The 13,948-nt window shown below is 39.1% G+C and overlaps 1 protein-coding gene across 1 annotated transcript; it reads right to left on the bottom strand.

Annotated features, from left to right (window-relative positions):
* Nucleotides 1-10,408: 10,408 nt before the first annotated feature.
* LOC143565402 (serine/threonine-protein kinase D6PK-like) lies at nt 10,409-13,722 on the bottom strand. The gene is made up of 2 exons (XM_077052386.1): nt 12,958-13,722; nt 10,409-11,362 (listed from the first exon to the last, which is right to left on the bottom strand). Exons 1-2 carry the CDS (start codon nt 13,662-13,664, stop codon nt 10,447-10,449), a joined length of 1,623 nt encoding a protein of 540 aa, XP_076908501.1. The 5' UTR covers nt 13,665-13,722; the 3' UTR covers nt 10,409-10,446.
* Between the last annotated feature and the right edge of the window lie 226 nt (nt 13,723-13,948).

Here is a 13,948-nt window from a genome sequence, read left to right as displayed (position 1 = left end):
AAATTATTAAAATTGCATATATAATATGTATGCATGCATGCACGCACGCATATATGTGAGTTCCTTGTCCGTCCTCAAATTTGTAGAGACAAACTTTCCCACAATGACCCCACAACGCAAGCCGTTTGCTCACTCTCGTTTATCCTCTACGGCGTCTACAAACGAGCATGCACAAACCTTTTGTTACGGATGCCTTTACTAATAAAAAAGTTATTGAAAAATTATAACTATGAAAGATATTAATTTATCCATTAGAAAACGAAGATAGCAAAGTTTGACTTGCCCACGTAGAATCAAGTGGGTGCCCATACACCAACCAACCTTGTTTACTTGACGGGCTCATTTATTTAACCATGTAGAATCAAGTGGGTGCGAATAGCAAAGTTTGACAAGATTTTTTCTTTCCGTAGTAATTCTTTGAAATTTGAATGTGTGACAAGTCGGGTTCTCTCCTCATATATCACTCCCATAAAAAAAAATTAGGTACTAGATATATAAACATTACACTACGAAAAAGGCTCTTGGACCCAAACAAAGTTTAAGTTCGTTTCAAGCTTTATAGCCAAAGCTCAACTCTAGCCTTGTTCGAATTTATAACTAATTTATACATATGGTTATGCTTTATAATTTTGTAATTATATATAAAAAAAATTGAACTTAAATAATCATAACAATTGCTTATTGGCGGATAACAGTCTCAACTCCCATATAACGAAATGCTATGTGAGAGTCCTACCTTCTAACATATTTTTTCCCAACGATCTCCAACTAACAAATGCCCAACGTCATTCAAATGTTGATGATGTGTCATGCTTACATGCCAAGGAATTAGCCATTAGACACAATTTCTAAGCGTGCCAACATTCAAAAAGAGCATCTCGCGCTCATTACCACTGCTTCAACCTTTTTTCACGCCTTTTGGCAGTTGATGTATGACGTTCACCGCTAAAACCTGCCTAAGTGGATGCTTTGGCACCCCCTCTTTCTCACATAGTGCATCGTCTAATTATAAAATTTATATAAGAATATTATAAATTATAAAGTACGTTTTCGTTAAAAGTGTCGATGATTAAAAATCAATATCACAATAATAATTGATAATATTGTATGAACCATTGAGTTTGTCCTTGACAAAAGGTCGCTTGCTACTATGCTAGTTGATAAGACGACACTATCAATGATAAAGCAATTCCGACATAGTTTTTCTCTTTTCCAAACATGGTTTAGGTTGCCCAAGCCTCCAACCATGAGTTTAAAATTAATGGCCGATCTTTGGTTGAAGGCGACAATTAATATCTCTAAAGTTGATAATTGTTTATCATAATTCTTTGGTTTATGTATAGGGGTGCAAACGAGCAAATCCGAGCCATCGAGCTTGGCTCGTTTTAATTTACGAGAGCTTGAGCTCGGCTTGATCCGAGCTCCTTTTTAAAAGCCCGAGCCTGACCCATGAATATTTTTTTTCAAGCTCGGGCTCGATTCATTTATTATTCAATATTTAATTTATTTACGTTTGTTATTATTTTTTTTTTTTTGGTATTTTGAAAAAAAAAGCCCTTAAATGAGCCAACAGTACCTTAAACGAGCTAAGGCTCGGCTTGAGTTCGACCATGTAGTGTGAAATCAATAAAATAGGTAAAACTTAAATACAAACAAGACTCAAGCCCGGACTCAATAACTAAACGAGCTTTATTTGAGACTCGAACTTGAAAAAACTAGGCTTGTTTGCGCCCCTAGTTTTATATTAAAGTGTTTTCATGTCAAGCTAAGTAATTACCGTACAACTTCATAACTTTTTGATGAATCACTTTAATTTTACGAACTTGAGACACATATGAGGATGTTCCTTTCTTTGTTCGAATATGTTCTTTTTATTTTGATGTTTTTTGGTTCTAGATTAAATTAGAGTATTCTACTTTTATTTCTAATTTATCTAGGTAACAAAACTATATAATAATTATAACATAAAGAAATGTACTAGGTAATTTCAGCGGATTATTTTTAACATGTTAACTATTATGCCCAATATCCAAGGCATATGGGATGCAATTTTTCAATCGTATGTAGGTTTGAAGTTACCAATACACATCTAGTGTGTCTTCATGTTTAAATGAAATTAAATGAAAAATCCTGTATAGATGTCAACTAATCCTTGAGGGTCAGTATCTCACTGAATAGTTGTCTATTAATCGCTATTTGATTAAAATATAAGGAATAGTTTTTATTTGAACTCTCCCCTATTAATATAATGGACATATAAATAAAGCATTGCAACTTTGACTAAAACAAATGTTTCATCTAGAGGTGTATAGAAAATATGGTTCCAAACCTGACCCGGTGGAACCTGTAAGAAAACATAATTGGCTCATTCCGTTGAATAATGTACAACTATAAATAATACAAATGGTGGAGATAAATCAAGAGCATGCTATGGAAATACAATCAAACATAACTACCTAATATTCACAAAATAATTATAATACAAATACCAAAAATAGTCATAGATATTTTTTGTTTAATAGTCCCCTACAGTTTGAGCCATAGACGAGCTGAGGCACAAACTGAAACAAAATCTTTGGAATAGATGTTTAGGTAGCCCCTTTGTGAAAATATCCGTATATTGGTAATCAGACGGAATGTGTAGAACTTTAACGATGCCAAGACGAACCTTCTCTCTTACAAAGTGTATGTCGAGTTCAACATGTTTGGTTCGTTGATGGTTCACAGGGTTGGCGGATAGATAGACTGCAGAAATGTTATCACAGTAGACGATCATGGCATGTCTAATGGGGACGTTAAGTTCAAGCATGAGATCACGAATCCAACTTATCTCGGCTACAGTGTTGGCGACTCCTCGATACTCAGCCTCGGCAGTAGATCGAGAGATTGTAGGTTGACGTTTCGATGACCAAGAAATTAAGTTTCCACCCATATATACATAGTAGCCGGAGGTTGACCTGCGGGAGTCGGGACACCCACCCCAATCCGCATCCGAATAGGCGGTCAATTTAGTGGAAGGGAAGGTGTAATGAGAAGGCCCTGAGAGAGAGTACCTTTGAGATAGCGAAGGATTCGTTATAATAGTTGAAAGTGTGGTTCACGAGGGGCATGCATGAAGAGACATACTTGCTGAACTGCATATGAGATGTCTGGTCTGGTAATAGTAAGATATTGTAGTGCACCGGCCAAACTTCGGTATAAAGAGCCATTGATAAATAACGCACCGTGAGTAGCACTCAGTTCAGACCCAACTTCGATCGGAGTGCTAGCGGGTTTACATGTTGACATGTTGGCACGTGATAAAATGTCGACTGCATATGTTGACTGAGATAAAAACAAACTTGTTTTCTGTTTTTCGACTGCGATACCGAGGAAATGATGTAATCTACCAAGGCTGGTCATCTTGAATTCAGCGAAAAACGATTTTATTATGCTGTGTAGTAGTGTGTCGCTAGAGGCGGTGAGGATAATGTCATCCACGTATAAAAGTAGGTAAGCCATTTGATCACCCTTTCGATAAATAAATAGCGAAGTGTCGCAAACACTACTCGTGAATCCACATATTGAGAGAAAACCTGCAAATTGTTGATACCAAGCATGCGGGGCTTGCTTCAAGCTATATAGAGACTTGTTAAGTTTGCAAACATATCGAGGGTACGTGTCGGAGGTGAAGCCTGGTGGTTGAAACACGTCTCTTTCAAATGCCCATGCAAGAAAGCATTTTTAACGTCCAATTGATGGATGGGCCACGCTTTTGATACAACTAAGCTTAGCACCATGCGTATCGTAGTAGGTTTAACAACAGGGCTAAACGTCTCATCACAGTTAAGGCCCGCAGTTTGACTTTTGCCATTAACGACAAGCCTAGCTTCATGTCGTTCCAAAGTTCCATCGGCGTTAAATTTATGCCTAAATAACCACATGCAACGTATAATTGGTGCGCTGGTTGGTCTCGGTACAAGGTCCCATGTATTATTTTCCAATAAAGCTTCATATTCGTTAGTCATGGCAGCCTTCCAGTTTGGGTCGGTGAGAGTAGGGATGTGTGATTTAGGTAGAAGGGAGATAGATGGAGTGGGTGGAGAAGTTTCAGTATGAAGCGACATGGGTTGACGGGGTTTGAAAATGCCAGTTCGGGATCGAGTTTGCATGGGCGGAGTGGATATGTTGAGAGGATGTTGTGGTGAGTATAGAGGGTTTGGGTCTGTGAGGTTGGAGACGGTAGGGGTGGTTGTATGATAGGAGATGGTTGGTTGGTTGGTTGGTAGGTGGGATATTTAGTGGGTAGTGGTGACGTACTTGGCTAAGAGGATTAGGGTCATGAGATGGAGTAGGGATGGGGGGTTCATGTGTATTTGGTGTGGTAGTATGGTTTTGTTGGTGAGGGAATGTGTTAACAGTGGGGAAAAATGTGGGTAGGGTAAATAACATGGGTGAAGGGTCTAGGAAGGAGTGAGATGGGGGAGGTTTTGAAGGAGTGACAAAAGGGAATTTTGTTTCACCGGTTGAAATATCCAAGAATTGGTATCCATGGTAATTGTACGGGTACCCAAGGAAGACACACGGTGCGGAACGCGGCGCAAGTTTGTGAGGACGAGTGGAAGAGAGATTTGGGTAGCATAAACAACCGAATACGCGAAGGTGGTCGTAAGACGGTTGGCATAAGTATAGTGGTGAGGTGGGGGTTTGGTTGTTGTGTAATTTTGTAGGAAGAATGTTATGAAGATATGAAGACGTGTGAAGTGCTTCTACCCCAAAACGAAGAGGTAAGTGAGGCATATGTAAGTAGAGTGAACATGATCTCATTTAAACGTCAAATCATGCGCTCAGATTTCCCATTTTTTTGGGAAATGTGTGGACACGAAAAGCGAAATTGCATGTCATGTTGGGTGGCAAAGTTCTTAAAATTGATGTTGTTAAATTCACCCCCCATATCACATTGAAATGATTTAATTGGTAGGTGAAATTGGTTTAAAACGAATTGATGAAAGTGAGTAAATTTAGTGAATGCTTCGGATTTAAATTTTAAGGGATAAACCCATGTGTATTGAGTGAAATCATCTGTCAAAACCATGTAATATTTATAACTTGCATGACTCAATATAGGGGATGTCCACAGGTCACAATGTAAAATAGCAAAAGGCAAAAGGTGCGATTAGTGGAATCCGAAAAAGGCAAACGTTTATGTTTCGACAATTAACAAGACTGACAAACAAAATGACGAGTTTATTTTATTGCATGAAATAAAATTCTTCGAACGAAGAAACTCCATAACGGGTAGACCCGGGTGTCTAAGTCGGTTATGCCAAAATGGAGAATCTTGAGCGGAAGCAAAACAAGCGGTGGCGGAAGCATTTAAGGTGAGTGGGTAAAGGTCACTCGTACTGTTGGGATGACTCATGAACGTGCCATCCTTGAAATCTTTCACAGAGAAACCAAAAGGGTCAAACTCAATTGAAGTCCAATTATCAATATTGAATTTGCGGACAGAAATAAGATTTTTAATAAAATTTAGGTTATAAAGGACCGAAATTAAGAGTAATGATTTAGAGGATGTGGGAATAGTGGAGGTTCCTTATCCCAATACTGGAATTCGATTGCCATTTCCTACAAATATTGATGATATTGGTGAATGCGAGGAAAATGTATGGAGTTTACCTTGGTTATATATGACATGAGAAGATGCACATGTGTCCATATGCCACTTATCACTACCTGAATCCATAGATAGACCATGAATAGCATTCGCCAGTTGAGTCCGTTCGAGTGGGTCCGTTTCGGTTAAGTGGGCCCGGGCCGAAGATTGTGGTTTTTGGGCTAAGGGGTTGTTGGTAGGCCTTGGGATTTGACAAGCCCATGGTTGAGTGGGAAAAGGGCATGGAGGAGGAGCCCAATATAACCCGTAAGATGGTGGAGGCCCATAAGGTGGAGGAGGAGTCAAGAACTGTGTAGATTGTGATTGTTTGGTTCGGTATCCCCTAAATTGGGAGTGATTTTGACCACGCTGATTACTAAAACGATTGTTATTATGACGTATTTTCACGGCGATGATGGTTCTCACGAGCAGGGTTACTTCGGCGATTAGGATTGTCATGAGGAGAGTTGCTGTCACACCGGTTGTTATTATCTTGTGGTGATGTGATTGCAGTGGCTACCATCGGCGTAGGGGAAAGGGTGTCGCGAGCCGCAATCCGACGTGCCTCGGATTGTAATCGTCCAACGGCTTCTTCCCATGGCGGAAGGGATTGGTTGAGAATGGAGGCAGTGGCATCGTATTCACGTGGCAGTCCGCGGACTAGGTAAATGATCTGTTGGGTGTTGGTAATTGGACAATCGACCACTATGAGTTGGTCTGCGAGTTCGCGGACACGTTGGTAGTAGGCTTCAAGATTCGGCATGGCAGATAGAGTTAAGTTGGTGAGCTCGTGCTGTAGCAAGGCTACTCGCGGACCTTTGTTGTTTAGAAACAGATTCTTGACTGTACCCAGGCTTCATGTGCACTGGACTGGTCTTCAAGAACTCGAACTAGCAAGTCATGTTTGAGAGTTCCATAGATCCACTGCAAAACAACCGCATCAATCTTCTTCCAAGATGAATATTCAGTGGACATTTGTTGGGTGCCGGCGAACCGTCGATGTGGTGAAGCACAACGTATCCAATGGCATGAAGCTTGAAAAGCTTGACCGGTATGTGACCTCAGTACCGTCTAGCGGATAAACCTTGTGTTGAATGTTCGTGACCGTGTAAACGGGATGAAGAGGTTGTGGTTTGGGGTCAGATTTGTCACCCATGATTGTGAGAAATTGGCTGGAAAAAAAATTATATATGTGAAGGAAGGATGGAGGCTGATCGAGATCAGGCTATGTGGTATGATACCATGGAAGAAACATAATTGCCTCATTCCATTGTATAATGTACAACTATAAATAATACAAATGGTGGAGATAAATCAGGAGCATGCTATGGAAATACAATCAAACATAACTACCGAATATTCACAAAATAATTACAATACAAATACCAAAAATAGCCATAGATATTTTTAGTTTAACAGAACCAACCCGAAACTGGTTCCAGGTCGTACCCGGTGGGCCCATACCCGGTCCAGACTCAATCATACCCGGTTACACACTCCATATGTTTAAATCAATTATTACCTGGTTCCGGTTCCTATCCTGTTCTGGCTCCTACCTGAAATAACCGGTTCCATCAGGTAGAGCTGCAGATATTACTGTTGGAACCAGTTCCAACGGCATCATAGCCGTTTTTTGATCGTTAAACAGCCGTTGGAACTGGTTTGTAGAATTGTAGCCACCCCACTTAGTATAAATAGTTGTTAGCTCAAATGGTTGAGTAGCCAACTCAAAAAACGCATTAACGAACGCAAAAAACACCAAAAAAAATGTCTCGCTTTACACTCACCTGCACCTCCACTTTTTCTACTCTCACCAGCACTAGTTATGGCAAGTGCAAGCAAAACGAAAGGCAAGAAGAAGGCGGCTTCTTCATTAATTTTTATGGACCCGATCGGTGTACTCGGCGCCCCAGAGGTTAAAAGGGTCGTCCCAGATAAACGCAACCCGAAAGTGTGGGCCAATTGGGATTTGGTGGAGTTGGAAGGCGGGGAACTTAAGGCCCGTTGCAAATATTGTGGCACTTTTTTGAAGCAATATTCGAACTCAACTTTAATAAAACGTATCGTAAGAAAGTTTTGCATTGCGTTAAAAGAAATTCCAGAATCAGGCTAGGCCGAAAAGTGTAGAGATGGTACAATATTTTGTTACAACATGAAAATGGTTCATGATAGAATGACGAAATTCGTGATTCAATAGGCTTTGCCGTTTAACCACTTTGACAACCCATGGTTAACGACCATGTTTTGAGAGACGCTTCAACCTCGCTACACTCACATAAGTCGTAAGTCGTACTAACCTTTAGAGGTCATTGTTTGAAATTGTGGAATTATGCAAGAAGTGATTTAATTAAATATTTTGGAACTTTAAAAACCGGTGTGAGCCTAACTAGTGATGTCTGGTCGGCGCCACATGGTTTACCGGAATCATACCTTTGCGTCACCGCTCGTTGGGTCAATCTGGTATCTTGGCAAATGATGTAACGCACCATCGCGCTTGAAAACTTTCCGTATCCATATATCGGTCAAAAATTGTTTACAATTCTTGATTATATAATAACAAATTTAATTTAAAAAGAAAAATATTTTCAATGTCTTTTGATAATGCCACAAGCAATACCGTGGCGGTTGAGAAACTAAAAATAAAGCACGAACCGCCCTGTTAAGACAACTTTTTCCATACTCACTATGTCGCTCATATTATTTACTTAGTTGTTCAAGATGGGCTTAAGAATGATATCATTGCGGAAGGTATAAAAGTTTTTAGATTATTGTTATAAGATACTTTTAGAAGTGGCAAATGTAAAGAAACGGGTAAAAGAGCTTTAGGTCTCAATTGGGACGTACCCACCCGTAGAAATTCGACTTGTCATATGCGCGAGTGTGATATAAAACAAAAAGATTGTTTAAAAGTCTTTCATCGTACTCTTTCGAATGTTTTTGAGGCTGATATGTTTCCGGATGAAGCTTGGACCACCATATAACAAAATGCCAAGTTTCTTGGCATTTTAAAAACCGCAACCACTAGATTATCGGATGTTACTATCCCACTAGTAGTTGTATGATTTTCGAATTGTACTTTATGTCTTAAGCTTTTAAAAATTATAAGTATAAAAGTCATGCTTTCTCACAGATGAGTTCACTGATGGAAGATAAATTTAGAAAATATTTTTAAGAAATAGCTCTGATTTTTACATGTGTCGTCGCTTTAAACCTATTTGTAAATGCTCCCGGGGGTTGAGGGTTTGATACAAGAAATTTTTGACAATTTGGATATGCATGAGATCGATCAAAGTTTGCTAAAAAATGCTTTGGCTTCTTCCAACAAGTCTCTCAAAGAAATTTGAACTAAGATTAAATAACTTAAACTACTAAACAACAATCCAACTTAAAATTAAACTACTTAAACTACTAAACAACATTTAAATTTCAACCACTCTTGGTTTACCAAACTCCGAACAACTCCCAAATAGCTAATTTACCAAAAGGTCTTCCATTTTCCCTTGCACAAAGCACACATGCTTCTTCAATAACACAGGGTCGGTGTTCGTTCAAAATATCCCCAAATCCCTATTCAGCCCACCGTGCATAATATAGCTCTTGAAACCTTTTGAAGAATTCTTCTTATACGATTCTTCTTTGTTGGTATTTGATTCCTTGTACGCCCGGCTGTAAAGCCCATCTCCTCATCAAATTTATCCTTAGCGCGGTCCCAAAAATCAAGACCCGGTTCTTGTGCACCTCTACTTGCATTCTCATTCTTAACGTGTAGAAGACACTTTCCCAAGAGATACTCCTCGTCGTTGGTCAATGAGACATTAATAACATTACCATAATAAACAACCACTTTAGCATAATGACGAACATTTTATTACATAAATGATAAACATTATATTTAACATTAAAAAGTAAATAACCAACACCGTTCGTCGTCTTTCATGCTACTCTCTACGCAACTATGCCCATTAGGCTTTGTTTTGGCGAGTTGCAAAGCTGGACGATTCTCCCGCTTTCATTACGTCTAAACGTTTTTTTTTCGGCCATTACTTGTTGGTATGTTTTCTCAAAGTGGAATTTGACACCGCCTTCAGAAACTTCCCACAGTATTTACATCGAGCCATCTTTGTTGTGTTCGTCATAACACACAAGTCGTAGTGTTCCAAACCTTCGGGTTTCTTGGGTTTCGATTATCATAACAACTTCATCATTAGACACCATTGGATTGATTACCGATTTGAGCAGGTTTGCGTTTTAAAGTGGTTAAATTAAACCTAAGCCTAGCCTACATATTTATAGTATGTGAAGGTGTATTTATGGTCCATAACCGGTTCCCAGCGTTTCAAAAACAATAATATAGCCGCTGGAATCAGTTCCAACGGTTAAAAACATATTTTAATCATTAAAATTTAAAAAATCTGGTTGTACCCGTTTTTCAAGTAGGAACCGAACCCGGCCCTACGTTACCCGGTTTTAGTAGGTACAAATATTTGTCTGCCAGGTCAGGTCCGGTTCCTACCCGGTCAAAAAATACCTAGTTTAAACCCAGTTTGTGGCTTTGTGCACATCTAGTTTCATCTTTACCCCTAACTTTATTAATATCCAACCTTAACCCCCTATATTCTTTTATTAAGTAAAATTGAACCAAAAGTTAAAACACAACAAATTTACCATTTTGCACAAAGTATCATCTTTTTAAATACAACATACTTTGCAAGTGTTCTTCACATAGAACCAATACTATACGACAACAATCGGATCAAGTTTAAAACAACAAAAAAATAAAATCAACAATTACAAAACGAAAAGAAAAATATTCAAAAGAAATCAAATTCAAGATAATTATCAGCTCCCTTCTTCTCCGGTGTTGCAGCCGCACCCGCCACCGCCACCCCCTTCTTCTCACCGGATTCCACCACTGGTCCCGCCGACACCCGCTCATACTCCACCGGTCTCGGGACCTCAGGCGGGCTAGCACACCGAATCAAAGCCCAGTTAACGCCTTCAAAGAACGGGTGTTGCTTAATCTCAGTAGCTCCTCGTTTATATGCCAACCGATACTGCGGTTCTTTAACCAACAACCCTCTAATCAAATCACGGGCCGAAAAGCTAACCACCGGTGACTCAGGAAACCGCAACGGTTGACCCACCACATTCATCAAAGTGGCCCGATTACCCGACCCTTTAAAAGGCGTTTTACCGAACAATAACTCATACAAAAATATCCCGAGAGTCCACCAGTCAACTGCGCTGCCATGCCCCTCGTTTTTAATAATCTCGGGAGCTAAATACTCGTGGGTCCCGACAAACGACATGGAACGGGCCCCGGTGGGTTCTGCCATGAGCTCTGGCAACGGGGTGACTTGGTGTCGGATTTCGGGCTTTGTTTTCTGTTTTAAACTTGCACTTTTTGATTCTTTTTTGGATTTGCTCTTGAAGAATTTGGGAGAGAAACATGATGTGGGGACCACGCACGACGGTTGGATACATGAAGTGGGCTCCATGCATGCGGGTTGGGCAAAGTAATTTGAAGATTTTCTGAGCGGGTCAGTGTCGAGAGATGCTGATTTGATAAGCGTTGGGCTAACCGAGCAACGAAGTGAAAGGTCAAAGTCCGAGAGCATTATGTGGCCGTCTTCTCGGACTAAAACGTTTTCGGGTTTTAGGTCGCGGTAAATGATCCCGAGCATGTGGAGGTATTCCATTGCAAGGAGAATTTCTGCAACATAAAACCTGCAATAAAAGTTTGATATTAAAAAACTATACAAGAATAGATATATTTACGAACTGGCTGATTCAGGTTATTTCTATCTCAAACGGGTATGTGGTCAAACAAAGCAGGTTGAAAGTCAAACGGGTATCACAGGCTGGTGAGTTGAATAGCTGAACTCAGGCACGGTCCATACATTTATGTGTGTCAAAGATATCAAATCCTAACCCGGACACACTTAGATTGTGTAACCTGTACCTGACCGGTTAAACCAACTTATATAAATGAGTAAGATGGGTTGGCATGTTGTAAACAGGCAGTAATCAGGCTCTATATGTGTTGTAAACGGGTTGTTGGGTCAAAATGTTAAATTCAACGGGATGGTGTATCGACCTAGGTTAAACAGGTGAACCCGGATACAACCTGTTTATTAAATTTGATTGATAATTATTCTGTTTCGTTCTCGTGTCGTGTTTTGGGTCGTGTCAGAAACTGCCACCTCAGTAAGGTGGTGTACTGTTAACGCATAAACTGGAAGCTCGTAAATCATTTTATTCAAAAAAATATTGGGCTGCTATATAAATAATATAAAGTTTTAGACCTGACGTAAAAAGGCTGCCAGTCTGGCCTGTTACCAAACATGTTTGACATGTCCATTTTGCCACCTCGGCTCTAACTACCACATGCCCAAATAATTGCAAGGCAAGGAAACTATAAACCACATACCGAAAAGAGAACTATCACCCGTAACTACCTTAAGGGTGTTTGGGTGTGCGTTTTTTGTGACTTCAATAATTTAAATAATCAAATTTATTAAAACCGGGGATATTTTTTTAAAGCGTTTGGAACAACCCCCAATACCTGAATGAGCTTCCTGAGACGGGATATCAACCGTCCATACTGATCCTGACGCTCCAGGCCTAACTCACTCAGGAACACCATCAAGGAGCTCCGTATTTACCCCTCCATATTTCATAATATCTTACTTACTATTTCAATGAACAAAAAGTTCTCATATTTACCTATTTCATGTTTCACTGATAAACAAAGTGAACGACATGCATTGAGTCACAATTTCACACTAATAAAGTCGTTTTCCATTTCGTTTATTCAGTGAAACAGCATGCTATAACTGATTTTATTATATCCACTATGAAATTGGTAGGTATGAGAAAATGTTATGTATGATAATAATGCATAATATTATTTCGTAATAGTTCTGGACAAAGCATGTTTTGGGCTGAGATCGGCATTATCGAGCTCAATCTTGCTCGTGAGCCTAAACAAGCTTACAAGCCTATAATTTAAACAACTTCTATTTGATATATTAAATATATTTTTACAATAATTATTATTATAACTAACTTATGTAATATATAAACTTATAATTAAAGTATACATGAAAAATAATTACAAAGCTATATAAATTAATTAATAAAAAAATAAACGATCAAACTTGAGCTTGAAACACTACTCACGAGCCAAGCTGAGCTCGAGCCTAGTAGAACAAGGCCTTAATTCAACTCGACTTGTCTTGTTTAGACCCCTAAATCACCACCTCTAATAATAATAAATCTAAAGAATGAAAAGATAAAACAAAAGAGAGAAAGAATCATACTTTACAGCTTGTTCACAAAACCGCTTCCCGGGCTGCCTTTGTCTAAGAGTATGCAAATCACCACCAGGGCAAAACTCCATAACCAAACACGAGAACTTATCGGTCTCAAAATGAGAATACAAAGTTGGAAGAAACGGGTGATCCAACGATTGCAAAATCTCTCGTTCCGTTTGGGCCCGCAACAGTTTCTTACGGCTTTCTAACGACACTTTATCCATAACTTTCATTGCAAAATAAGATTTAGTACCACTAAGTTCAGAAAGATAAACACTCCCAATATCACCACAACCTAACCGTTTCAACAGCCGAAAATGGTTCAAACCCAAAACCCCGTCTTTTGATCTAACGGCTTGGATCGCTTCCCATCTTGAATCGTTTGATTTGTGGGGTTTGTTCATGTTACTACTTAAACTACTGCAACTACTTTCATCACTTACATCAGTACTTGTACTTCCCCTACACATACTACTTTTACCACTTTCAACAAGCTCGGTTTTTTCACTCGTTTTTGCGCTTGCGCTAGTATTTTCTTTTTGTCCCGTTAAAGGTTTTTCTTGATCGGACGGTTCTTGATGTTTTTGACACTTTTTGGGCTCAGGTTCAGGTTTCTTTTCATTGGATTTTGTTGGAGTTGTTGGCTCTAAATTGCTAAGATTTTCTCCTGGTGATTTGCTGCTAACGGTTTTGGTAATAGATTTTGTATCCATATTTTAAGAATTTGCAAAGTCCTTTTGATCAAACTGAGATTCAGAGTCACTGCAACATCTACAACAAGCAAATAGAACTAATTAGAATAATGATTCACAACAAGATGTAAAGGTGGATATTAAAAAGAAAGATTGAACATATTGAACGAATAAAAAAAATTAATAAACTATGGATGGAAATCTAAATAGGGTCATATAAAGTTATTAATATATCATACAAATATACCCGGATATTATGACTAGTTCATCAAGAAATGGGTTGCTTTGGGTAAAAAAGATTTGCT

The sequence above is a fragment of the Bidens hawaiensis genome, unplaced genomic scaffold (assembly GCF_021521415.1).
Source record: "Bidens hawaiensis isolate Kalapana, Puna unplaced genomic scaffold, B.hawaiensis_p1.1 tig00022328_1, whole genome shotgun sequence".
In the NCBI taxonomy this organism is placed as follows: Eukaryota; Viridiplantae; Streptophyta; class Magnoliopsida; order Asterales; family Asteraceae; genus Bidens; species Bidens hawaiensis.
Note: the sequence above shows the minus strand (reverse complement) of the source record. Positions and strands in the feature narration are given on the sequence as shown.